Here is a 26,957-nt window from a genome sequence, read left to right on the forward strand (position 1 = left end):
AACAGCCTTTCGGCTAATTGTATTTTTTAATGCGGATGACGAATGCCAAGTTTTTTTGGTCTATTTTTTCTAAAAATTCGCTAAATCTAGACATCTAATAAATAAATGTTGCCTAAAATAATTAGGAATAGGTTTCAAGATAAGCCTAGATAGATACAGAAACAAACAGACAGACAATATTTTCGTATGTATTTTTTGGTTGTATGTGAAAGTGACGTGAAGAAGAAGAAAGTGGCGTGTATACAGGTATGGGTTCAACACTTTGCGAAACAATTTTCGTTTCAATGGTACGGAACACTAATCACGTACTTTCTTTTGAAAATAGCCACATATTCCATATCCAATGGGTTGGGATATATAAAATGAATACTGTAAATATATGTTTCATATTTTAAAGTCCTGTAGAAGATTGAAAAGTGCCGGAGAAGTGCTAATCGAACGGAGGCTTTCCTCTATATCTGTTGTTGTTTAATTCCCTCAAATATGGTTGAGTAAAACGATGGCTGGCTCACACGTCATGCTTGTGATCAGGTGCCGCTTCCGGAAACTGGACTGCGAGGTTTCCGTTCAGTTTTGTAATTTAATACAAATAAAGAGCGAACCGTATCTCCCTCCTCCTGGTTTCTTCTATCTTGTACGATGATTTCATATTTTAAAAGAGTACCGAGAGTTTTTTACTCCGGCTTTATCTCCTGGCCTACAGCTTCTGTCTTCTATGCCGGTGAGTAGGGATGTGTACCTATACAAATTTAATTACGTGGAGTAAGTGATATCTTATATTCCATAATTGACGTATTCTGTTCTTCTTACCGGGGGGTGGTTAATTCAGCGCTCTGCGCATAAAAGACTGCATCATTAATGTTTGTCTTTTCAATAAATATAGATAATAAAACAAAATATTAAAACTAAGTTATCTAAGACGAAAATCTAAGCAGAGTTAGTATCGTTGTGTGTCTTTGTAAGCCTTTAGTAAAACTTTCCAGAAAATACGGTACATAAATATCAAGAGGATTACAGACCTCGCTTGACTGTTTTCTTGAAACAAATATGTGTTTACGGAATTGTAGTATATAAAATCCTTTGGGTTAAGAAATAAAGCATGTTTGCCTTGCTTTCTTTGGCAATTGTGTTGTCTTGAAAATGGGCAGTAAAATAAAGCGCTCTGTTTCGTAACACGACTATTTTTGTACACTTACTCGTACAGTAGGTATATTGGGACTCAGTAGCCATTGAGATGGGTGGCTTTGTACTTACTAATATAGCTATGATGTCTCAAACATTACTAGTTTAAGTTCATTTGAAATCTCGTTTGATCGATCGTACTATAAGTCGCTAATTAAGTCCTATCAATGTACCAAAAGTGTGAAACTATTGTCGCAGAATTTTCAATCGGACCTCGTGACATTGTGGTCTAGACAAAAAAGTTGTCATGGAATCGTAACTTTAATATCCACAACAATACACCCAAGTCTGGTTTGTTGCCCCGATAGGGTGTAACATTTCTGAGTGTGATGATTGTACGCCTTCTGCGTATCAAATCAAAACTTTTGTTTCCGAGGCTCGAATCAGGCACCTGCAAGACGCCATAGTACCACCATTTGTAATGTACCCAGTATAAGAATATTAATATACCTATATTTTTTTATTCCGTAAACATTGACAAGTACTTTCGTAGTAATTACAAAGCATTCAATGAGGCAAGTCTTATAAACGGTTAATTTTACTCGAAAATACAGAACATTTGAAAATTATCTTGCTCTACCAAAGCATACAAAAGAAGTTGTGGCTGCATTGCAAGGGTTAAAGTGGTTGCTTCTTTTGTGGAGAGGGTTTTAATGAACTTTTAATTAGTACTCGGTGAGTTTGGTCCAGTTCCCGGCGATTTAAGAATACAATTTCACAGAATTTCTTGAATTTATTCAGGTTATCCGAATGATAATGAACGTAGCGTAATTGTTTTTATTAACGTCTCTGTTCAGTTTTACCACGAGATGGTGTTACCAGCCAAATTTGTTTTAATTTATCAACAAGAACTACATATATTCTATAAATTTATAATAGTATAATTATTAACTGGTTCTTAATATTATAAAATATGATCTGTGGCCTTACTATGTAACTTCCAAAAGCGATACTGACAACGATAGGTTGTACAACCTATTTTAAAAGAGTAAGTGTGGAGTTTCTTGCCCATTTTTCTCCACACGAAACTTTTGGAAGTGCAACTAGAATCATCTTTATATTTTATATGACGTTCAAAAGTGCCATTTCAGGTGGTCTAATTGAAATAAAAGATTTGACTTTCTTTTTTTATCTCAATTCCAATAATGAGGTTTTGTTCCGCGCGATTCCAAGATTGCGATGTCGGCGCTGGGGATATTGAGAGAACTGCAACGAACTTGCATAAAAAAATATCTAATTTTACTATTTATTTTTGGTATATGAAAAACTCTTTTCGAATCACCGAATTTATCGAATTTTTTGGATGTATTTAATTAAATTCTATAGAAAGTGGCGTGTAAACAGGTACGGTTTTGTGTTTGGAGTACCGGATTCAAACCCTTCAAATGTATTTTTGGTGTATGAAAATGTATCAGGAATAGATCGAGATCCTCTCTTATAATATAAAGTGGCGGCAGAACATGGGCGCTGTAATAACTTATATTTGTCTGTGGGTAATATTTTTTACTATTATTTTGTTTAACTTTAAACTAAGCTACAAAATTAGCTTTGTGTGCCTTCTTAATTGCCACAATTAATGTTTGAGTGGGACATGAAACCTGGATTTCCGTTTACACGCCTTGTCCATTAACAACTAATTCGTTACTTCTTCTAATCTTATATTATTTAAGCGTATTTCGTGTTTGCAATATCTAACTTGAATTGAGACAAGTACAATTTACTGTGAATACACTATACAACAATAATAAACAATAAATCTCAAAATGACAAATGAAATCCCAAGTTAAAACATCATCAGAAAATCACTCTTAAATCAAAATTAAAGAAAACCACAAGCGAAATGGGACTGAATATTTTAGCTAAAGAATTGCCCTGTGGCGACAGATAAGACTAATAAATTATTTATTAACTCCCAACCGTTTCTGTTGTTCGGAAACGCTTTTCTGAAATTTTATTTTAATGTTACGGGAATCTTAAGATAAGCCTGGCTGACGTTGATAACAGATGGCAACGAAAAGGTGTCATTTAGATTTAGGTTTATTACAATATTTATTTATTTATATTATTTCTAGGAAACATTTTTTTTGTTCAATAAAAATAACTATCTATTATAATAAAAAATAGGGGTTGATCGTAGAGGGGTGACAATTAAGAGTTGTATGTATTTTTGTATGCTGTATCAAAAAGTTTTGTCTATAAAATAAAAATAAAATTTAGGGGTATGACGACCCTTAACATTTAGGGGGATAAAAAATATATGTTTTCCGATTCTCAGACTTACTGAAGGTCAAGCCGTTTTGGAGAAGTGTGGGAACGAACATTGTAACACGAGAATTTTATATATTAGATTGTATACACAATCAGAAAAAAAAACCTCGAACAAATTTAAAATTTATTTACTACTAGCGGATCCGACAGACGTTGTCCTGTACACACGTCACCCAAAATACTAATAATGTCAATCATTCTCGATTCCACTTGAACACACAAAAAAATTCAACAAAATCCGTCCAGCCGTTTAGGAGTTTAATTACGAACACATGCACAGAAGTTTTATATATACCAGATTTGCTGCATAGATGAATCTGGATACCGACTGCAGTTCCATCTGTCGAGCTGATTTGTGAATATATATGTTGTATACCATCCCAAACACATACAAAAAAAATCATTCAAATCGGTCCAGCCACTTAAGAGAAGTTCAGTGACAATACACATACAGTAGAATTATTTATATAAAGATTAGCATATTATCTACACCATGTATGAAACAAATCAATTTATGTATAGTACAATACAATTTTATAATTTAAAGTTTAAGTAGAAACATTTAAAAAAATTATCCACATTGTGCCAATTTACAATTGTGAATACACAATTCAAATTGCGATAAGTTGAAAATTGCCTACGTTACATACACTTCAAGCATGTCAATTTTTTATAGGAAATTCCAAAGCAGTTCTTTTAGTGTATACTTTTCATATTGATATATAGTCCAACAGTTCATATTACTTTACCAAATCCATAAAAATACCAGCCCAAAAGATAACGCCTAGCAATAGACGTTTATTGTCATCGTTTCCTTTGAGAAAACACATAAGCCTTCACATTTTACGATATTATTTTTTATACGGCGTGAATTCGTAGCAATACGCTACGTTGCTACGATGCTACGACGTTTCATAGGATGAGTAAAGGCTTCCTTTCCCACTTCCTTTCATGTTCTATTCATCTTATTTTCCTCCGTTTACCGTATTGCATTCGTTGAAATGTTTAAAAAAACTTTAATATTACTTTATTAAGATGACATATTTTCTTACTATTTAGATTATAATAGTATGTTTATTTTAAACGCACTGAGATACATCGAACAAGTAAATATTTTTCCTATTCTCAAATATTTTATTTACTTAAAAGGTATGATTTAAAGGCCCGCAACACATATGTGAGCCTATCGGTGTTCGTCCTCGATTAGCATCTTAATACATTACGTCTTCTACGCTACCAGGTCTCCACGTTTGCAAACCAGGCATGCTTTCCCCATAAAGTTCCATTATATAATTATTGCTATGCACAAAAATATAGAAAACACAAACAATTTCTTCCATAATAATATATTGTCATTTATTAATACATGTGTTATACTGAGGCGAACAATTAATTTTATCTAAATAATATTTCAAAGCGTAAATTTCGTTTTAAGCATAACCGTTTCGTATAACCTGCTTTAATATTGCACGGTTATAACTCAACAATTTGAACACGTCCATAAATGTAGTTTAAAATTACTACATATTCGCATTAAATTAACCAAATTATATTGTATGTCAGTCACAGGCATATTTGCTAAGCAAGTTCTCATTTTATTAGACGTTTGAAATGTGGAGAATTAGTTTTATAATTATAACGTGTATAATCGTAAGTATATATTAATACATTTGCAATGATTTATTAGAAACGCTTGTTTAATGTCATAAGTTTATGTATTTTGTGTTATATATGCTATTAATGACACTGAAACTTTAATACAAAAAAAAGTATTTGTTGTATATCAGCTTGACTGATGAAATAAAATTGCGTTTCATTTTTATCCAGATCATAAGTTTATCAACAAGTCAGACTACAACCGAAAAGCAGCATGCAAAAATGGACAACATGAATGTTTACAAAATAGCATCAAGAGCAATAGCTTTCTTTCCACTTGTTGCTTGAGGATGACATATTTTTAAAACATTTTAAATTAAATAAATAACATATTGTGATAATATTCGTTCACATTACAATAGTTTTCTTTCCTCTTCTAGCTTCTCAATAAACCAATTTTTGAAATACACTATAAATAACTCTTAATGTTTAATTGAGAAATATATTATATTAGAGTATATTTCATATTTTACTATTCCCTAAAAGTCTCTCCTTATATGAATATTACATAAATATAGTTTAAGTATAGTTTAAAACTGCTCTAATGTAAATTGTCAAGAAGTTTGCAAAGTTTTGCAATTTCTTGGCAAGTATTCAATTAGCTCTGTCCCTATCATTAACTCGGGCTAAGCGTTAAACTCTACTTGGCCTAGCAGTTTTATTTCTTAGCGATTTTTATTCCGGAATAAAAAAGTTTTACCGTGGTATTTATAAAATTAGCGCATGTTTTTGCATATATTTAATATAGCATCGATTTTATCGTCCCCAGTGGACAGGAAATAAAGTGAACTTAATGCATCTGGCTGATTTTTGGGTCTCAGACATGTTGAATATTTCACGATTTTCATCTTGATATAAATGATTGCTCACATGGAAAGAAGAAACCATTAGTTTAATAGAAATAAAGAAAAGACCTGGCGTTTCACAACACAGCGCTTTTGCACCCGGCGCTGTTGGTGTCTATGGGCGTCCGTTATCACTTTACTCAAAGTGACCCGCCTAGGACAGGCGGAACTAAAAAGGCAAATGTTCTCGAAGTTTACAAGCATTATATGAATAATATATGAATTATATTATAAAAGTTGTATCTTTATTAAATCGCATAATTCCGTATTTACAGCTCAAAATTATACGTCAATCGTATCAATGTCATAAATACATTTATGATTTTCAAAATTTTCTACATCACTCCGTTGTTCTGTCATAAAACCCATTCTTTAACATAGTAACAACAAATAATCTAAAGACGTTCATAATAGACATGCCACATTTGATAATCCATAGAAATGAACCTGACTTGGAAACTTAACTAAACCTTACGATTAACTATTAAGATCCCGAAGGATTAAACAATCGAATGCTCTTAGACACTTGACAGAGTGTCAATTGGAAGTTGCAGATATTGCGACGTTGTGGTTGCCACTTGCGACACTGGCAAATTAGCGCGGTTTACAGTTAACAAACTTGGTGTAATTACATTGAGAACGCTTTAGGATAAACTTGTCAATAGCATGACTTGTTTAGTAAGTATTACTATCACGAACGGATCCAAGCAGTAATGGCGGTCTTGACACACTATGGCCTGGACAGTCTTGTTGTTTCGACATGGCTTTGTTTGTCTTTACCATACGACGATGCTACTAAAATGCTGATAAAAAATAAATCAGTGGTTTTACAACCTATTTAGGTTTGGGCATCAGAGTTCTGTATCTGTTTCATGATCATTTGTCGATCTAATAGGCAAGTAGGTAATCAGCGTCCAGTGCGTGATACACACCGTCGACTTTTTGGTACAAGGCAAGCCGGTTCCTCACGATGTTTTCCTTCACCGTTCGAGCGAATATTAAATGCGCATATAGAAAGAAAGTCCAATGGTGCACAGCCAGGGATCGAACCTACGATATCAGGGATGAGAATCGCACGCTTAAGCCACTAGGCTAACACGGATATACGTATAGTAAATAATATATATTCATAAAATTTTTAACTTAGAAATAAAAAGTACTTAGATGCGGACGGATCATTTTAGTTACGTCATTCAACTCATATTTACACAGATGTATCTTTTATAAGCAAATATAATGAATAACGCTTACTGCGTAAATAATATTATAGAGGACAGATTGTATGTTTGTAAATAATAAAGTCAAAAACGTCTGGGCCGATTTAAGAATTTTCAAAATTTAATGTGCATTAAACATTTCAGCACATGTTTTAAAAAGATTTTTTTATTATTTTTAGAAGCGATTGCTATTCGTTGTTTTTTTATGTTATAGAAGGCAAACGGCTAGGAGGCTCACCCGATGTTAAGTGATACCGCCCATGAACACTCTCAATACCAGAAGGCTCGCGAGTGCGTTGCCGGCGTTTTAAGAATTGGTACGCTCTTTTCTTAAAGGACCGTAAGTCGAATGGCTTCGGGAATACTTAGGTGGGCAGCTGGTTCCACATAGTAGTGGTACGCGTTATCAACATCTTAATATTTAATTTAAATAATTAATAAAAACTGTATGCATGACAAAAACATGGTTGTGACAAAAATCAACTATCGTTATTCCCCACTCTAGGGAACCCCTGTTCTGTGGGTAACTAGATTACAATTTTTCACCATTCCAGCCATGTGTGGTACATGGTGCATGATTAAAAGTTTTTTTTAAGTATTTAAGTTTTGCAACTAATCAAACACAAGTCATATAAGACATTAAGTATGTCTGTTTGTGTATGGGAATGGGTACGTTAAATACACTCAGTATTTGTGGCTGAGAGTTGTTATAATATATAATGTGTTTGTATTAAGGTTTTAGTGTGTGACCTCAGAGTCATGCCAAAATATGTAGTAGGTAGATTTTCTGTAGATTTGAAATCCAATTCGGCTAGCGTAATTTTTGTGTTGTATCTGGATAGATTGACTATCTCCCAATCTATGGATTCTCTATTATAAAGTAAGGGGCACCTAACCACGTAATTTCAAGTACGCAACGCGCGCGTCAATGCTGCGGATATAGGAAAAAACTATATCAAAATTTATATTTTTTGATCAGCCAATTTACTTGAACAACGCTTAAAAATAAGACACAAAATCACCCAAGATTTTTAATGAGCTCTTTTAAATATTTAATATCTCTCTTATCATGAATCTCATCATCGTCGTCCATCGAAGGTGTAGTCCTCGTGACTGGCGGCGCACCAGGCAAGTCCAGCACAAACATACGAACCTACTCAAATATTAATTGGTTTCATGTATGTAGAATGTTATTGTTATAATATACATTTGTATCTAGAATAACATTCTACATACGTGAACGTAGTAAATAATCAGTCTTAGAGGTTAACGCCTATCGTGTAAAACCTGGAGATTCTGGGTGCTATTAACTTACTAACGCATCATTAATGACACCGCATATGTATTGAAAAGTTATTAACAAAACCTATTGGTGGGGGACGGGTCTGACAAAGTGCCATTAAACAGTATATTTGTGACATAATTTAGATAAATTAATAAAGACTGAGGTCAATATAAATGAGCCGTAAATAATGTCGCCTACAGAAGTTAGTTCTGAATAAGCGAACTTCATAGCGAACTCAGTAAACTAAGTCAATAGAATTAGTTTATCATCGTTCGTGTGGTTTTCGACATAAGAAGATCATGTAATTCATGTTCATTATTTTAGAATAATTTGCTATTTTGTTTATATAAACTCGGCGGTGTTATAGGTTTATATAAATTAAAGAGAATTTATTTATACCTTACTATTAACGGCTCTAAAATTTTGTAATAGCTTAAGAGCTGATCTTTTCTCAGTCGGATGCGATATCTGGTACAGGCGCAACGCTCGGTGAAACTGAAAAATATAGTAAGTAGTGTAATAAGACAAAAATAATATCTCTCACTTCATATAAGTTCTAACCCGTTCCAACAGACACCAGGTATCCCTATATTGATGTAAGAAGATAAGAGGCGTCAACACTGCTGCATGATACGCTGCCTCTCTGTCTAATGGATCCTCTGTGTCTGCCAAACCATGAATCGTTGCTCGATACTTCCGAAGGAAAGCTGTGTTGGCATGGTCCCGGTCAAAACTGGAAGACGATGAACCCTTATAAGGCGGAAGCAAAAAGTTAAAATTACTTTGTATGAATATTGTATAGTTGACATTGAACGTGTAAGTCAAACTTCTTATTAAATATATCAAGCAATAAGTTATCTGGATTAAAGTTTGTATATTTACTGGATACAATCTAGGCTAGTTTTTTAAGTATAATAACTTACTAAGGTAAAATAGCATAAAATCGTTTAATGATATCATGACTTGTAGGCTTTATGCTCATGCAGGGCAGGTCGTCTTCGTACTGCCGTTGTCTGTATGTCCATCTATCCTCAGACAATTCAGGTACATCCACGTGTAAATTTGCCTTTGGACACTGTAACGGTTCATTTGTTTTATATGCCCAAATTATATAGTTGCCGAGTAACACGACAACACAAATTGTTCATTCAAGGTAATTAATTTTAATAATTGTTTAGGAATTTTATTTGACAGACGCAAACAGCCTTGCGATTCTGTTACTCACTTTTCGAACTCACACCAAATCGCGCTCAAATCAGTCGTAAAGCAGTCATTTTACGATTTGGCATTCTGATAAACAAGAAACTACAAGCTCCCTTATTATCTTTTATTTATATATTATATAGAAGAAGTTAGTTACAGAATAGCAAGGCTGATTGGGAACGTTTAGGAAGTCATCCTATTTTTGTATAGCTTATCCAGATTAGTAGTATTTTTTCAAGTGTCATCCGGAAATATAGGATACGTACTGTAATTCAAACTTACCATCAAGATAATAATAACGATTTCATATAGTTGTCTTCCCATATCATTATTTTGTACATAATACTTTTATATTTAGTATTTTATCAAATGTAATGGTATTTTTTAAATAGTATCTTATGATGACAGAAAGTAATGACAGCATTATATTCTGTGTAATCAAATTACAGAGCATTTTCTTTAAATAGATTTCTAATAATAGATAATACAAAGACGATGTATTGTAACAATTATTTTCAAATTGAATTTCATATTAATAGATAAAAGTTTTGCAGCACACAAAGTCGTCTATTAAACTATCTTTAATGGTAGAACATACATCTTAAGACCAGTGAGACTCAGCTACGAAATTTATTGTTAACGACTGATTTAATGAAACACAAAGAAAGAGTTCTTTTAAGTTTAGATGTTACAAACTATTATTTAACAGCTTGAAAACCATTAAATCCGAATCGATGTCTTTTTGAAGTTGGTTTTCAAAGTATTTGAATGCGTAAACTGCCCTGCGATTCTGTAACTCACTTTTCGAAGTCACACAGCGGTTTTCGCATCGGCGGTCGCTCTCATCAAATCAGTCGTGAAGCAGTCATTTTATGATTTGGCGTTCTGAAAAGGTGGGAGCTTGTAGTTTATTGTTTATCAGAATGCCAAATCATAAAATGACTGCTTCACGATTGATTTGAGAGCGACCGCCGGTGCGAAAACCGCTGTGTGAGTTCGAAAAGTGAGTTACAGAATCGCAGGGCTGATCTCTTTATTCACGAACATATTATTATAAACCTCAGATTGTTAATTTTTATTGTACCATTTGAAGATGTTACAAAACTCGATATAGAATGATGAATTATGATAGCGAATTAAGATAGATACTCAAGAAATTATTATTCGATTTCAAGTCAGAAATAATTGCTGTTTAAAAATTTGTTTTAAAATTTTAAACATAATAGGTTTAATTGTTGTAAAATTGACTTGAAAACGAATTACAACTTAATAAAGTTTTGAAAGAGTTTTTAATTGGTTTTCTTAAGAAGGTTAGATTTATGAGTGCTTTATTTTATATTGGAAATTTGAGCAATTAAAACTAATATTAAAAATAATATATTTATCAAACAAACAGAAATGTAAACATTAATGTGAACATTGATTTAAGACTATTTGATCTTGAGAATAATATAAGACTTTGTTCTGTTGGTGGTTCCATCATTTCCTGCATGTTTGGTTCCGCCGTCGAAATATTTTTCAGCGTCTGATATATAGGGAATGCAGCCTTGAAAATAAGTCAAAGTTAGAAAGTATATTTTAGACTACTAGCTTACCCGGCAAACGTTGTTATGCCATGTATATTATTTCTAGGAAACATTTTTTAGTTCAATAAAAATAAATATCTATTATAATAAAAAATAGGAGTTAATCGTAGATGAGTGAAAAATAAGGGTTGTATGTATTTTTCAATGCCAGATAATCAAAAAAACTTTTTGGGATGGATCACTTAGGGGTTTGAAAGATAGATAGTAGCCGATTCTCAGACTTACTGAATATGCATAACAAAATTTCATAAGAATCAGTCGAGCTGTTTCGGAGGAGTATGGGAACGAGTATGACACGAGAATTTTATATATTAGATTACAAAACTAATTGAGGAATAGTGTTGCAACGGTGCGAACCCATTTTTTTACGCATCGGCCTGTTGCTGTTTAACGGGCTCTGCTAGAATAAAGGATGTTCTGCAAGACTCAACCAGTACTTGGGCTGCCGTCTTAAGATAATGCTTACATGTAGAGCGATGTGAACCCCTGATGTACCCCGATCGTGTCAGGCACAAAATGCTCGCCAATAATAATAATAAAGTAATATATTCACGAATACTTCTCAAAGAATTCAAATAGTTAATTTTTTGTTAAATAAGGGTTTAACTGAAATGAGACATTCTTAAAAGAAACTTCTCACGGTTCGGATATTTCTAACAAAAGAGCTAAGTTCATTGTTGTAAGTGTTTTCTTTCAGGGAATTGTTTTAAAACTATTCCTGTTTTTACTCTACGAAGTATTGAGAACGCTTGATATTGAAGAAAATATCGCTTAATTAAAATAGAAACTGCACAAAACAGAGCGGATCTTAAATATTTCTAACAGTAAGTAATTTGGTTTATACTAGCCTTATTTGATTCAATCTTAGACACCGCTTTTGTGGACTACCCTCCTATTCATAAAAAAATTAGATCGCAGCCTTTCAACTTAAGTACTATTTCGTCTCTTCCTGTCAAATACTGTTTACGCCGTGATGAAGAGAGACAGATGAGTACTTAGTTAAAACGTAAAAATAAGGCAAAAACATTCAATAACTACTTTTGGTGTGAAGTAAATTTTAGAGTAAAATTTTTCACCTTATATTGCATCAACGACTTTTTTTTTAATACTTACAATTTCGTTAGCGCGCTTTTTACCATGTTTCGCTGTAGAGCTGGAACGTCTCAATTTCTAAAACAAATATAGTAAGTTTAGGAACACGAAATACAGAAAGTTGAAGTTAGATGCAAAGAAGTTGATTTTAGATTCTAGCTAGGCCCATTCATATTTTTTACCTTTTCTCAATCGGAACGTAAATATTACATTTTTGAGATACGGATATAATAACCTTTTGGCTAACAGTAGGTTTCTGGTATACATCAGTCGGTGTAATACTCTGTATGAACTCTTCCATTATGAACCGTGCGCGCGCTACGACAATCTCCATCGAGCGCATTTGTTTTGCCACTTCGGAGCCACGCTCTGAAGATAGATACTTGTTCACCTTTAAACATTTTATACTTATTTTTAACCTATGCCACTAACATATACTAAAAAATGAACAAATGTAATCTATAATCCATTTGGATTATACTGACTACTAATTAGATGCCATAAATTGTCTAAGATAAAAGAAGTTCGGTCAGCTTACAAGTGTAAAATTCTTTTAAGAACACATCTTCAGAAAACCTTTGTCTAATAAATTAAGTACTTCATACGACCTCAAAAACTTTCTACATTGCCTTAAATCTTTAGACAACATTGATGTGAGTTATCCGAACAGAAACCATATATTATTTACGTTCTATATTTTTAATTCTACCTTCTTTATAGGACACCATCCATACTTCTTAGTGGTAACGGGATCGGTCACAAGCATCCATATAATTGCCAGTATCCTGGGAAAGGTTGTGTGAGGCTCTCCCATCATTACATTAGGCATTCTCACCAGAGAGTGTAGATCGGGTTCAGAGTCAAACATTGAAGATTCAACAAGAAACTTGGAGCGAACTAGGACTTGCGTCAGCTCAGGCACAAGGGTGCCGTCATCACCTTCTAAATTTCTTAAACAAATATTATTTACAATTATATATAGTATTTAAGAATGTCTAGCGTGCGGAATTCACCCGTAGGTAGCGGTATATTGCGACGCCATCGAATGATTATTAAAGAAACCGACATGCGTTGAACAATAATATCGAGTTATGTATGTCAAAAACCGACCACATCTAAACCCTTTATTAGAGAATGGTAGGACCACATTAAAAAGGCTTCACAGAGTAGCCTGATAGTTCCTTGATCACTCAAACAACATTATCAACCAAGCCTTCCTTATTATTTCGTTAGTTAAAACGGTTTGCAGTTTAAGCGTGTTCATAGCACACAAAAGTTAATTGTTGTAATAACTCTTTGGGTTTTATTTAATCAATAGAGAGATCAATAGACTTTGACTTTATCCGAGCGGCTTGATCCTTTGGCTTTGCGTAGAGATGTCGGGACACTCTCCATCTTCTACCGCATTTACCTTTAGCTGAGTTTCATCATCGGACGTCGAGGCAGAATACGAAATTCCACCCGTATCACCTCGACGTCCGCCGTTCCAGAACTGAGCTTTTTTCAAGGCAATTTTTTGCCGCGCATCACCACTATGTAGAACCAGCTGCCCACTGAAGTATTTCCGAACCAATTCGACTTAGGGTTCTTCAAGAAAAGAGCGTACAAATTCTTAAAGTGCCGACAACGCACTCGCGACTTTCTATAGGCGGCGGGATCACTTAACAACATGTTCTACAAAAAAAAATATCTACTTCATTTCTTAAATTAAAGAACACTTACTTGAGCAATTCAAGCATAAGTCTTCCAATTTTCCCGGAGGTGGGCTTGGGATATCCAACACAGTCTGAACTTATGACCCTCACTGGAGAGGCTTCCGTTTCGAAGGCAGCCGCTAATTCCCTTGCAATAAAATATTTAGTTTAATCTTAAATCTCTTATGTTACAAATATTGTTATCTACTATATAAAAATAAGTCGGGTTTTGCTTCCTGACGCTATAACTCCAGAACGCACGAACCGATTTCCACGGTTTTGCATTCGTTGGAAAGGTCTCGGGCTCCTGAGGTTTATAGCAAAATTCAGGAAAAAATTCAAAAGAAAAGCGGGATCACCAAACGAAATGTTACATAAAACGAAGCCATCTATCTGGTGGCGAAACGGAGTTCGCCGGGTTTGCTAGTTAGTTATAAATTAGAAAATCTTGATAAGTTTAAGATTTTTATGTCTCTTTAAAATGTTTCGAGAGTAATGGGACACAATATTCTATAGCTATTTGATGCTTATATTTTTTTTAACGTGTGATACTCATACAATATACTACAGTCCAACCTTTGGCGAAGATCCTCAGCTGCTATCCAGTCAAGCGTCAAAGCTGAACGGTATGCAGCGATGCCCATCGGAGTAGACCTCGAAATGTTACTCTTGAACGAGTAGTAATAGTAATCTTCTGTTCCAAACTAAAACAAGATATTTTATCTTATTTACGAAATGTTGTCTTTGGATTTTGTAAGTCACAATTCAGTTAAACGTCTTTATCGACGATCTTTAACCGCCAATTTATCACATTAACTTCTTAAATATATTGTGAAAAGCACTGGAATGTTGTCATGTGTGACGTTGAGTTATTTAAATAATTTATAGGATGAAACAAAATGATTTAGTTTATAAATGAAAACATCAACTTTAATTTCGGAGAAATGTTCTTATCTAAATTACAGCAAAGGAAAACGAAAGCTAAGAAAATTTAAAACAAAGAGTTCTAATGTATTGAGTCTAATTTGTAAAGATTATAAACACGAACGAAGAAGGTTCGTTAGGCCAGAATTATACAACTTTTTCAATTCTCCTAACGATGGAGCACGAGTTTTTGCGAGATATTTGCGTTTTTAACACTTTGCATTTAAAAAGAATGGACGCGATTGTTAGGGTAACTGAGAACATGGCAAACAAAATAACGCATTCATTATACAGCTTTTTTATCGACTTCTTTCGTAAACCCTATTTAATATACAGAAAGTAATGTAATAGGTATGTTAAGTCGCTCCGAAACACACATTTTAATGTTGAAAAAGCTAAGACTTTTTCTATCGATTTTTCGACTAATTCGCCAAAGTTAGGTTTCTAAAAAGATTGGCTTACTATTTGATATTTGACATTTATAACCTTCTAAATTACGTCCGAGGACACTAACGGCTGACATATAAAATTCAACATTCAAAAGACAGTCTAATTTTGCGCGTCGTAAACTTTCCCCTGACCTCATTATAATTTAATAGTGGTACTAAATTCATGAATATATCTTGCGTGACATCCTGATTTTTACCGTAAAATTATGTAGCATCGTTTTCGTAATTAAATTTAATTTGTAAGGCGATGGTTTCAGTATTGAAAGTTTTATATAGGGCTTCTGTAGACTGTTTTCAACAATATTCGCATTAGTTTTATATATTAAGGGGTAAAAAGAAAGAAACTCTCTGTCCCCTTAGCTTACCACTGAATGCAGGAAATAAGAACTAATGCATTGCACCAAAATACCACTGAAACAGGCGGTTCTACCTTAAATATTATTTTAAGTATCTATGAATTAGCACTTCTACTATGTAAAACTTAGCTTTTCGATAATAAGAGGTAGAGATACCATACCGCAAAAGATACCACGGCCACAGCAATCAATATTTCAATCATGTTGATATTTATAAATTCATTTTGTAATTTTATTTATATTTTACATGGGCTGATACCACTCATCAATGTCAAAATGAATTTACCATAGTTTAAAAATAATTCAACTTTTCTCGTTTCGTGCAAGAACAGAAAATGCAACAGTATATTTTTGAGATAATGTATTTAAGAAAAAGTTTTCAGATGAAAGTATTTTGTTTTCAATGTGGATTTCGCATGAAAATTTATATTAAAAACCAACACGTCGGATTGTAAACATCGTCTTTCGGGGTTCTTTCAAAAATAATATGTTGATATAACTAGAAGCCTGAATTTGTATCAGTAACAAATAATATACTCAGTAATTAAGCAAGCATTGTATAAGAAAATATTCATTAAATTTATTCTAAAAAGTGTGCCAAATCAATCTATTTATTTTAACCATAAAATAAATATGGATAATATTGATATGGATTTATAAGATTGTTAGAGTAGCTAATTATTTAATAACTTAACATATAAATTAACTGACTTGGTATAAGAGGATCTCATAACTTTTCATGGTAAACTCGGTAGTTCCGATACTATACCATTTATATACCTATAATTAATCTCTTTGCACCAACTATTACCAGTTACACAACACAAAAAAAACAAAAAAAAGAATACAAAAACAACAACAATTAATATAAATTTAGATTTAGAAGTAATTTAAACAAATAACACACAAATCTATAATAATTTAATGTCAGTCATAAAGTACGCCAAAAGTCTCTTTAAAAGCGTCAACTGTGTTTGTACCTGGTAATGGACGCAGGCATAAAATATTTTAGAAAAATTAATTAATGCGTATTGGTATAATACCTATTTGTATTGTTGTACCAATTCATTTTATTTTATTTTATTTTTAACTTTATTTTCTCTTGTATTCAATATAAATACAATTATGTTATTCCCTTTCTTTGTGAAAGATTTTATTTAATTAGTTAAAGTACATATAGTTACTACCTACCTACCTTAATTTATATAAATAAACTTATTTTTAACAAAATATTTTTGCCTGAATATTTTTATCAGGCGTTAGGGGGACTTATAATAACATTGTTCGATGTCTTAATTCAATGATAGGTACAGCATCAATTTTGAAAACCTAGGAAGAAGCAAATAGGAAGCAAAATATGAACTATGAAATAATCGATAATTCAATATAGTGAGTACACTAGGATAGGGGACCAGCCATTTAGACGTCAGAATGGACGGTCACTAATATTGTTATGGATCTCACAAGATACTAAGGAAGCAATTGTCTCATAGTAGGAATTAAATAGAAGCAATTGGGAAGTAATTTTTAAACTTATATTTTTAACGACTCGACTAGTGACCGTCCATTCTGACGCTCACAAATATTCTTACTGTTTTTGTTCTTTGGTCAAAATGGAATAAATCTTTTATAATTTTATTTTGCACTGTCTGTAGGTCAGCAAGCCTAGTTTTTGGAGCACTACTCCATATTTCGTGCATAATGCAGCAGGATTTATTATGTAGTACCTACTCCACAAAGCGTTTTCAATTTATTTTTTGATTGAATGTTTGGTTGGTTTGCCTGAACACGGAATAAAATTATAAGAATAAACCATGCAAAGGGTAATAAAACAATATTGTAACATTAAAAATAGGATTTATTGTAAACCTCATACAAAATTAACACTTATTCTATTTTATGATTTAGAGCTGCTTCGTACATTCATTTTTGTTTAATGAAGTAAAAGTCAAAAACATCATTTCTTAAGGATTGTTACTGACAGTAAATTTATATCTAGATAAAACTTTCTCGAGATAAATTTTTGAATTTTAGACAAAATTTATAAAAAATATATTGTGATGGTATATTTTATTACGAGGCACATTCAAATATAAAACTACAAAATATTGTTCCCAATTGTAAAATCATCATGTACAAATCTCAAATATAAAAATCTTAACAAATAAATTATCGTATATTTACATAAGGATTTGATCATTTTTCTTTATATTTTCTTCACAGATTTATTTCCTTTTTGATTACTTAATGTATATGTTTATATTAAATCTTTTATTGCAAATTAATTATTTATTTTTAATAAAAGCGTATTAATTGCCATTTAAATTTTGCTAGGCCATTTTTATTTTTCTAAATTACATTCCATTGTAGGCTGGTCCACCACCTCCTTCGGGAACAACCCAGTTTATGTTCTGTGACGGGTCTTTGATGTCACAGGTCTTGCCTGAAACCGTTCAAACAAATTTAAAGTAATCGAAAGTGTATACAATATACATGGCTATTAATTAGCAATAAGAACAGGTTTTACTGCTTTCGTATAAGTGTTCCAAATAAATTCTAGTTAAAAGTACATTTTAAAAATAGCTAGTTAATAAAAGTAATTAAATTAAACTTCCAAACACATATCAACTGAAAAAGATAAATTATTTACATTCATAATAGACGTGTCCCTTTCAGAAACGCGTGATATCTCAAAAACAAAAACAAGTCTTAAAATATGTCAATAAAAAAAGAGCTTTACTTTCTGAGAAATTTGTGGATAAACATACATTCACTCGAGCTTGGAAGTTAAAAGAATAATACTGAAAATAAAAAAGGGAATAAATATGTGGAGTTATGATAATATTTCATATAACTCACAATGTATGCAATTTTGTGCGTTTATCTGCAGCCTCTGTCCGTCACCGGTTTCTAAGGGAACATATTCGTAGACACCTGAAAGATGAGTTTCACTTTTGTCAAATATTATCGTTTTTCTGAGTATTTTTCAATTCTTCTTAGAATAAAACTAAAAATGCGCGTGCGTCGAATTTGTATAAATTTTAGTAGACACAGACTTAAAACATTTTAAATATATTTGCGCGTGCTCTTTGTTTTATCAACTTAGTATGAACCTCGTGAAACATAACTCACCGGCGGGACAAAACCGGGCCTCGGGTCCATCGTACACATTGAGATTATTCTTAACAGGAACTGAATCGTCTTGCAGCGTCAAGTGGGCCGGTTGATCTGCCTCGTGATTTGTTCCTGAAAATAAATTATTTCATTCAGCAAATCTCTTGTGCTAAACAGCATATTTAAAATACTCCCTAAATTAAGAATTGTTCAGTGAGAAATGTCACTACTGATGCTTTTCTATAATTTTATAGCTGTAGTACTATACATGGACTAACTAAAATAATTTTACTTACAGTTTGGATGAGATCTCTCAAAAGCGATAAGGCCGTCAGTTGTCATGGTGCAACGAATAAATAAAATAATATTGTAAAAGTTGAAATAAATTGTTACATACAAGAAATCAAATTAGTATTGATTTCATTTGGCGTATCCTCTAAATTAAGGCTGAAGGAGTCCAAACCCAATAGCTCTGAGAAAATCCCCCATCATCCTGCCCGTAGTGCGCATTCACTCCATTACTATACAGAGGCTCCTGACAGATATCACATTTAAAGAATACCTTGTGAAGTAGCTATTGAATGTTTTGTCTTTCTTACTCTCTTCGTCACTACATTTTTAACTAACTGATTTTTATAATTCATTTATAATAAAGCCAGTGTTGAATGCTTAATATGTAAAGCGATTTTGAATGCAAATAATATTACAATTTCTCAATTAAACATTATTAACTACTTTACTAATACTGTATGAATGAACCTGTGAGCGCTACGGACGAGAGAAGGTCAAACGTGATGACGCCGTCAGGCTTCGGGTAGTCGATGGGCTGACATTCCTTGGCTGGCTTCAGTTTGGAGTGGTCCGCACCTGGAATAACGTTCCTATTAATATATATTATATATGGTAATGATGTATTAAAAATATAAACAGGCTTTCCAACTTTGTTTGATAGAGAGAGGCAAATTAGCACTTTACTTAAAACTTGGGTCGGATTGGGTAATAAGTTTCGCCGAATTTGAAATTACCATTTTAAACGAAGTTTCTACCTTTAATTTACTTTAACAGATGCACCTATTTTGATAAAATATAAACGTATTTATAGTCATACGAATTTATAAGGTGCTTTTATTAAGTAATATATATTTCCATCCCTTCTTAAAGAAACATTTATGCATTAAATTGAAGAGACAAAAGATCGATTTAAAAAAAAAAGTACCTCCATGACTGAGAGTCCAAGGTTCTTTACCCCGCACTGCTGTTGAGAAGGCGGAATACGCCAAACCGCCGTACAAGCCTAGAGACGTGTGGAACGATGGACGGCAATTCCGCACTTGCTGTTAGTATAATAAAATCTTTATTTAATATAGATTAATAATTTGTTTACTTAAACACTATGCGAATTCAAAGTACGCCCACTGGTTCAAATTAAAAATACAATGTAATATCTTTCATTAAAAAAATACTAATTTAATATGAATTCTAGACTATTTTCATTCAAATTCAATTCAAATTCAAAAATCATTTAATCATATTGGTATCACTTTGTACACTTATGACATGTCTGTAAAGAAATACATATAAATGCTTCTAATTTTACATTTAGTGCCAGTTCTCAAATCAAGGGCGTAGAACGGAAGAGAAGAACTGGCAATAAACTCTCCGCCACTGTTTTTAATCGCCATGTTTTTTTTTTTTTACACAAAGTTTGTAAGGAGCTGCAACCATTAAACCATGTTCCACGTGACATCTTAAGTAATTAATAATAATAACATATTTGCAAACATTGCCACTAAAAACCAATAAATAGTTATATATTCGCCAAAAAAAACCAATAACGGTTATAAATTTGATCAATAGACGTTATATTGGCTTCACCCTTGTTTATCCATTCCTTAATAAAATCGTACCTTCAACTCCTTGTAAACGTATGACTCTTTGAGTTTATCTTCATACAATGTAGGAGTCACTCCCTTCTCGTGAGTGGCTTCACCCGACAATATCAGTTCCATAGCACTCTCCGCTGCTAACATACCTAGAAGATTTAAGAATATGGATAGGAAGAAAAAGAGAACTCTTATAGGTATAGTATAGGGTTTTGAAAGCATTAGCTTGGACTGATATGCAGACTATACGAGCCAAGGTTGTACACTTTGTTCACTCGGCCTTCTTAGTTTTATAGCTTGGCGTGGCGATTTCCTAAATCGTCGGAGTTACGCCCCAAAGTATAGCATTTAATTATTTCGCATATATTCTATTGTTATACCCGAGTGGTTGATTATAGAGTAATACTAAAATACTATATTATTTAAAACACCCCGATGACCCAAGAATTTTTGATACTTCGAGCCGGATTTTAAAATACGGAATGTCGCATATCACGGGCATGTTTGGTGTCATCATAATGATGGGCAAAATTTAAGGCAATCGACGGGCTGGAAGAAGGAAGAAGTCGTGGTTGCGCAACGTACGGGAGTGGACCGGCATCGCATATGCAGAGGAACTGTTTAGACTAACGCATGATGCCTGACAGTTCCAGTTGGTAATAGCAATCCTTTAGCAATAAAATGGCACCTGAAGAAGCTACGACTGCCCTTCATTTAATGCTTCTCAAATCTGAATCTTACCCTATAAATACGTAGGATTAAAGAGATTTATTTAATAAATAGACATCCTGATATGACTATAATAGTTGCGAACTCCTTAGGGATATTTAAAAGTATATTTACCGCTCTTCATAGCATTGTGCGTGCCCTTGATCCTGGGAACATTGAGGAACCCGGCAGTGTCCCCTGCGAGACACCCTCCCGGGAACACTGGCTTGGGCAGGCATTGCCATCCGCCTTCCACTAGTGCGCGTGCGCCGTATGCTATTCTTGTACCACCTGTAATGAGAAATAAATAGTTTAGTACTTTTTATAAAATAATGTGAAGTTTTCATTTTAATTCTATTCCTTGTCATATATTATAACACTAGAAGACATTGCTTTTCGTTTTCACGTTTTCTATCAGCAATTAAATTGCCAATTGAAAGCAAATAAAAATAACATTTAATTTTTTTCCATACGTTTTAGAAAGTATCAATTAAATCAAAATAAAAAATTAAATGAATTAAAAAACCTAAGTTTAAAAATATTTTTTAACAATTTTACATCAAATCTTTTACATGTGTGATGTGTGTGTGTGATGCAATAAAAATTGATATTAAAATGATTACCTTCAAACATAGGTTTAATATAGGGATGCAATTTAAACTTTTGGAACTCTCTAAAGGGGCTCAGGTAGGGGTTGGAGTAATCCAGGCCTACGACAAATCCCACAGCCACTAAGGGCGCTTCACCCTCTCCGGCCTGCAGGTGGTAGATGAAGGAGCCCCCGTAGGTGTTCTTGTCTAGGGGCCAGCCTATTGTATGTTCTACTAGACCTGGCTTATGATTCTGTAAAAATTAAGAAAATATATTACAAATATTATTTTATAACATATATTAATAACTATACTATAAAATACATTTATCTAAATAATTTAAAAATAAAGTCAAATATTAGATAGGGCTAAAAGACCATGCAAGCCTGTACATCAAAATTGGTGTGCTACAGATGTGGTAACAGAACTACTATCAACCTAAAAACAAGCATATCAATAAAGTATCATTTGATCAATAGCATATAAAAAATTTACCAATATTTAATCAGACTTAATTGTTTTATGAATAATTTCAGATTTCATTTTCAATCACTCAGGAATTCATTAACCAATACTGGTGGTTCCACCAATGGGGACCCGTAATGGAACCACTAGATTACTTTTTTTTTGCGAAATTTTACTGACTTTTTGATACCACTTTATTTTACTTGCTAGAATGCATTCTAAGATACTTATTATTTTGAACTAAGTAATGTGGTATACCTATCCTAACTATAACATATTATATAATCTTTTAATCTTACCTCTGGTTTAACTTCCCACAATTCCTTCACCCCAATAGCATATGATTGTGGCTCACTGTTCTCTCTTAAATTATATTTCTTTGAAACCATTTTTGTTAGATGGCCGTGACAACCTGAAATACAAAATGTATATGTAAATGCACTGAAATGTTCATTTATATTTCAATATTGTAATGTTGATAAATTAATAAATGTCTAATTAGAGGCAGATATTGTCATATATTACAGATTTTTTCTTCAACTTTTTAGAGTAAACTTATTTTGTACCGTAATTTTTCATCATGATAGTTTTTAATTTCAGTCTAAATAAGTATAATAAAAATTAAAAATAAGTAGAACTCACCTTCAGTAAAAATTGTTATCTTGGAATGGAACTCCATGCCCCTCTCAAACATGTCTTTAGGGCTGCCATCTTTGGCAATACCGACATCACCAGTAGCCACGCCTTTTAACGAGCCATCATCTCTGTACAACAATTCTGCGCCTGCGCATCCCGGCCATACCTGTTATAATTCAATATTTAAATGTTGTTTGAAGTCTTTTAATACACACAGGGCGGACACACTTCTGGGCACCTATTTATTTTTCGTCAGCCTTGTTCAAATATAAAATTTATAACATTACCTCGGCACCAGCAGCTTCCGCCTGTTCAGCAAGCCATCTCACAAGGTGTCCCAGTCTGACCACATAATTTCCATGATTGTAATTAGGTAAACCTATAATTCAAAAAGAAGCATTTTGTACATGAAGGTCTTATTATATTCTATGTGTACAGAAGTAACTTTCTTGTGAAGATATGAAGCTGATAAATGTGTCATTTAGTATTCTAGTCTCAATAAAACTCTAACAGCATTTAACACAAAACACTTTAAACTACTAATGCTAGTCTGTCTGTAGATTTAATTCACACCCACTTTAAAAAAAACTGGTATTCCGTAATTCCTTAGTAAACTAAAGAAATGAGAATAATAAAAAGTTTAAGTAATTGTTTTTATCTTAATTTCTAGTAAGTTAATATTTTACTACTTCAATAAATATTAAATTACTATACTAAAAGGCATAAGAATAATATCATGAACTGCAGTGAAACCGCTAATTTACGAAGAGCTTCCATAAATAGGATTTTCTTTTTTCTAACAATACCATAAAACTTAATTATTATCTTCATAATGAGCAATAAATTATTCCTAATTGTGCCTTTTAAACATTAATGTTTCAACTATTAAATTTCTAAAATTATTACCATTTATTTAATTTGTTATTTAAAGTGAATATGAAGTTTGTATTTCAATTAATGTGTTCATAGTTCATATCCAAAGCAACTTACCACGAAAAGCTGGTAGAGGAATTCTTCCAGATTTTGTCAAGAGGCCAAATTTATCTGATGAGACGGGAGTATTAAATGGAGCACCCTTCTCTTTCCAATCTGGTATTAACTCATTCATTGCAATAGGGTCTACACATGCTCCTGATAATATGTGACCACCAGCTTCTGCTGCCTTTTCTAATAATGTAACACGGACTTCCTGTATAAGTAAAAGCAGTAAATATAGAAGAAATACAGTGTAAATCATTATTTATCAAAATTTTCTAGGTCAATTTACTAAATTGTATTTGAATACGTTTTTGTATTGTATTCATAATATATTATATAAAAACTACTCTGGCTTATGTTCCAAAAAACCTGAATCCCAAGAAATTCACAGGAAATTTTTCTATATATGAATTTTTTTTTTAAATTTTAAGTACTTACAGCCCCCTTCTCTTCTGCTATTTGTCTTGCCCTGATGGCCGCAGCCATACCCGCTGGACCACCACCAATAATAAGTATATCTGTCTCTTCTGCCATACGTTCCATTTCTATGTCTGTGTATCATTATTATTACTTTAGTTTAAATAACACTTTTCTTGCACCATCATATTACTATACCATGTATGTCATAATAGATCTATTTTAATGTGGTGAAATTATAATATAACATTACGAATAACAAGTTCATTTTTGAATAACCTAAAATACAATTAACTCAGACTTATACTTGAATTTAATTTTCTACTTAGATGAACATTTATTTTTAGTTTTAAAGACTAATGTAGTGAAATTAAATATAATAATAAGTATTATTACTCTAGTAGTAGTAAGTACTTCACAAAAACAAACTCCTTACTCTATAAAATCTATATATGTATAAAGATAATATCTATAATAGAAATAGAGAATCCATATATCTTAAATCTATCTATATAACAGAAATATCTATATGTAAAGTTGAGTTGGGGTTAAGTTTCAAATTGACTGATTCTATAAAATAGGTAGTAATGTACACAGAATATTTGCAACTGTATTTGTCAGTTCCAGAATAAAGATGGTACATATTCAGTTTTCAAAGAGCTGTATAAAATTTAAGACATTTTAAAACGGGTTTATAAATGTCATTAATTGTTATCATTGTATATGTTATGTTTACATAATATTGTATCTACCAGAATTGTTTGGAGTTTGATAAGAGTATTCAAATCTAAAATATTTTGACATTATATTATTATTTAAGTACATAATTCCTTTTCAATGATGAAATGTCTTTATGAAATTTCAATTAACAAAACACAGCAGAATAATTATTAAATAAGCAGCAGTTTTAGGTTGTTCATCTTGGTTATAAAATCCTATAATAACCTTTTAATTAAAAGCATCAAAACAGTCCATTTATATACATATTATGTAGTCTAACTAAAATAATTTTAGTTATTATAAAACTGACCTTTCCATCGTGGATCCTTATCACGCGTGTGTATAGTATAATGTGTAGTTATCTTAGGATAATCTGAATAAAGTCTCCTTACAGCATTAGTTAACCTCCCCACTAAAATCATAAATATTAAAAATTGTTAAATTTACGATAAACAAAAATAAAAGTAAAAAATGAACTTTGAACTCGAACTTGATCTACATTGCATAACCCTTAATCTTTTTATTAAAAGTCAATCAATATTTATGATTAAAAACTGCGATTGTTAATTCTAGGAATAATTTAAAAACTCTAAAAATATTTAAAATTCGATAAAACTTAATAACAACTGACGACACGTATTGTCAAAAAGTTTTTCCTAGCATTAGTTATTACACTTGTAACAAACAAGTTACGTTTTTAACTTTTTTGAATTTACTTAATACCAGTTTTCTTTTATTTAATTATTTGTTTAGATAAAAAAATAAAAATTACCCTGACGAGCCGAATTAACAATCGCTGTCGCCATTGCTGCAAAAATACTAAAGTTTAAAAACATACGTTCCATTTCATCAAATTGTCTGTCAGTTCTCTTATGGTTTTTTTATATTGTCTCCAAAATAATTATTGTTAGAAATGTAGTCAATTATTTTTATTAATTAATACTATAATAAAGCATTTTAAATCAATTTCAACAAAAATAGACATAAATAATCTAGAACAATATAATAATATCACACGTAAAACCGACCGCTATAAGCTATAAGCGGGAATTTTAAAAGCCTTTCGCGGTAAACATGCGTACTTTCAATTAAATATCCGTTTTCTCCGAAGAAATTTTGATCAAATTCATTATAATTGTTATTTTAGTGTTATAATCTACAAGATACGTCATTAATGATTTTAATTCGATTTTAGTTTATGACTTTCATCAACTATTTAAATGTACCAGTGATATAGGAACAAAGCACTTGTTCTGTAATTCACAATAGAAATACCAATGACAAAATCAATATATATATATATAATCTGGCAGAATTAAAATGAAAAAGTAGCCTACATTTGTCAAGTTAGATAATGCTAAGTATAGATGGTGCTATTTGCCAAAGAAATTAATAATTTTGTGATGCATTTTCAACCTCTTTTTTTATAGAACAGGGAGCAAACGGGCAGGAGCAGGCCCACCTGATGTTAAGTGATGACGCCCATAGACACTTTCAATGCCAGAGAGCTCGCGAGTGCGTTGCCAGCCTTTTCAGAATTGGAACGCTCTTTTCTTGAAGGACCCTAAGTCGAATGGGTTCGGAAATACTTAAGTGGGCAGCTGTTTTCACAGATGGCACACCTCAAAACTGCCTTAAAACACTTAAAAACATGAAACTCAGCTGCAGTTATAAATCTGAAACTCCTTT

The 26,957-nt window shown here is 32.4% G+C and overlaps 3 protein-coding genes across 3 annotated transcripts; all 3 read right to left on the reverse strand.

Annotated features, from left to right (window-relative positions):
- Positions 1-8,186: 8,186 nt before the first annotated feature.
- On the reverse strand, positions 8,187-10,064 carry LOC125051869. The gene is made up of 5 exons (XM_047652477.1): positions 9,939-10,064; positions 9,377-9,528; positions 9,015-9,186; positions 8,853-8,948; positions 8,187-8,321 (listed from the first exon to the last, which is right to left on the reverse strand). Exons 1-5 carry the CDS (start codon positions 9,978-9,980, stop codon positions 8,187-8,189), a joined length of 597 nt encoding a protein of 198 aa, XP_047508433.1. The 5' UTR covers positions 9,981-10,064.
- Positions 10,065-11,022: 958 nt separating this feature from the next.
- On the reverse strand, positions 11,023-16,031 carry LOC125051812. The gene is made up of 7 exons (XM_047652385.1): positions 15,919-16,031; positions 14,605-14,732; positions 14,057-14,176; positions 13,044-13,284; positions 12,570-12,725; positions 12,356-12,412; positions 11,023-11,202 (listed from the first exon to the last, which is right to left on the reverse strand). Exons 1-7 carry the CDS (start codon positions 15,958-15,960, stop codon positions 11,041-11,043), a joined length of 906 nt encoding a protein of 301 aa, XP_047508341.1. The 5' UTR covers positions 15,961-16,031; the 3' UTR covers positions 11,023-11,040.
- Positions 16,032-18,058: 2,027 nt separating this feature from the next.
- LOC125051792 (electron transfer flavoprotein-ubiquinone oxidoreductase, mitochondrial) lies at positions 18,059-26,168 on the reverse strand. Its single transcript, XM_047652347.1, has 15 exons — positions 26,041-26,168; positions 25,579-25,680; positions 24,570-24,682; positions 24,144-24,342; positions 23,441-23,532; positions 23,160-23,319; positions 22,817-22,929; positions 22,086-22,305; positions 21,598-21,753; positions 20,779-20,903; positions 20,088-20,205; positions 19,631-19,738; positions 18,890-19,003; positions 18,617-18,691; positions 18,059-18,200 (listed from the first exon to the last, which is right to left on the reverse strand). The coding sequence occupies exons 1-15, from the start codon at positions 26,111-26,113 to the stop codon at positions 18,112-18,114; spliced, it is 1,857 nt and encodes a 618-aa protein (XP_047508303.1). The 5' UTR covers positions 26,114-26,168; the 3' UTR covers positions 18,059-18,111.
- Positions 26,169-26,957: the final 789 nt, after the last annotated feature.

Source organism: Pieris napi, chromosome 8 (genome assembly GCF_905475465.1).
Source record: "Pieris napi chromosome 8, ilPieNapi1.2, whole genome shotgun sequence".
Lineage (NCBI taxonomy): Eukaryota > Metazoa > Arthropoda > Insecta > Lepidoptera > Pieridae > Pieris > Pieris napi.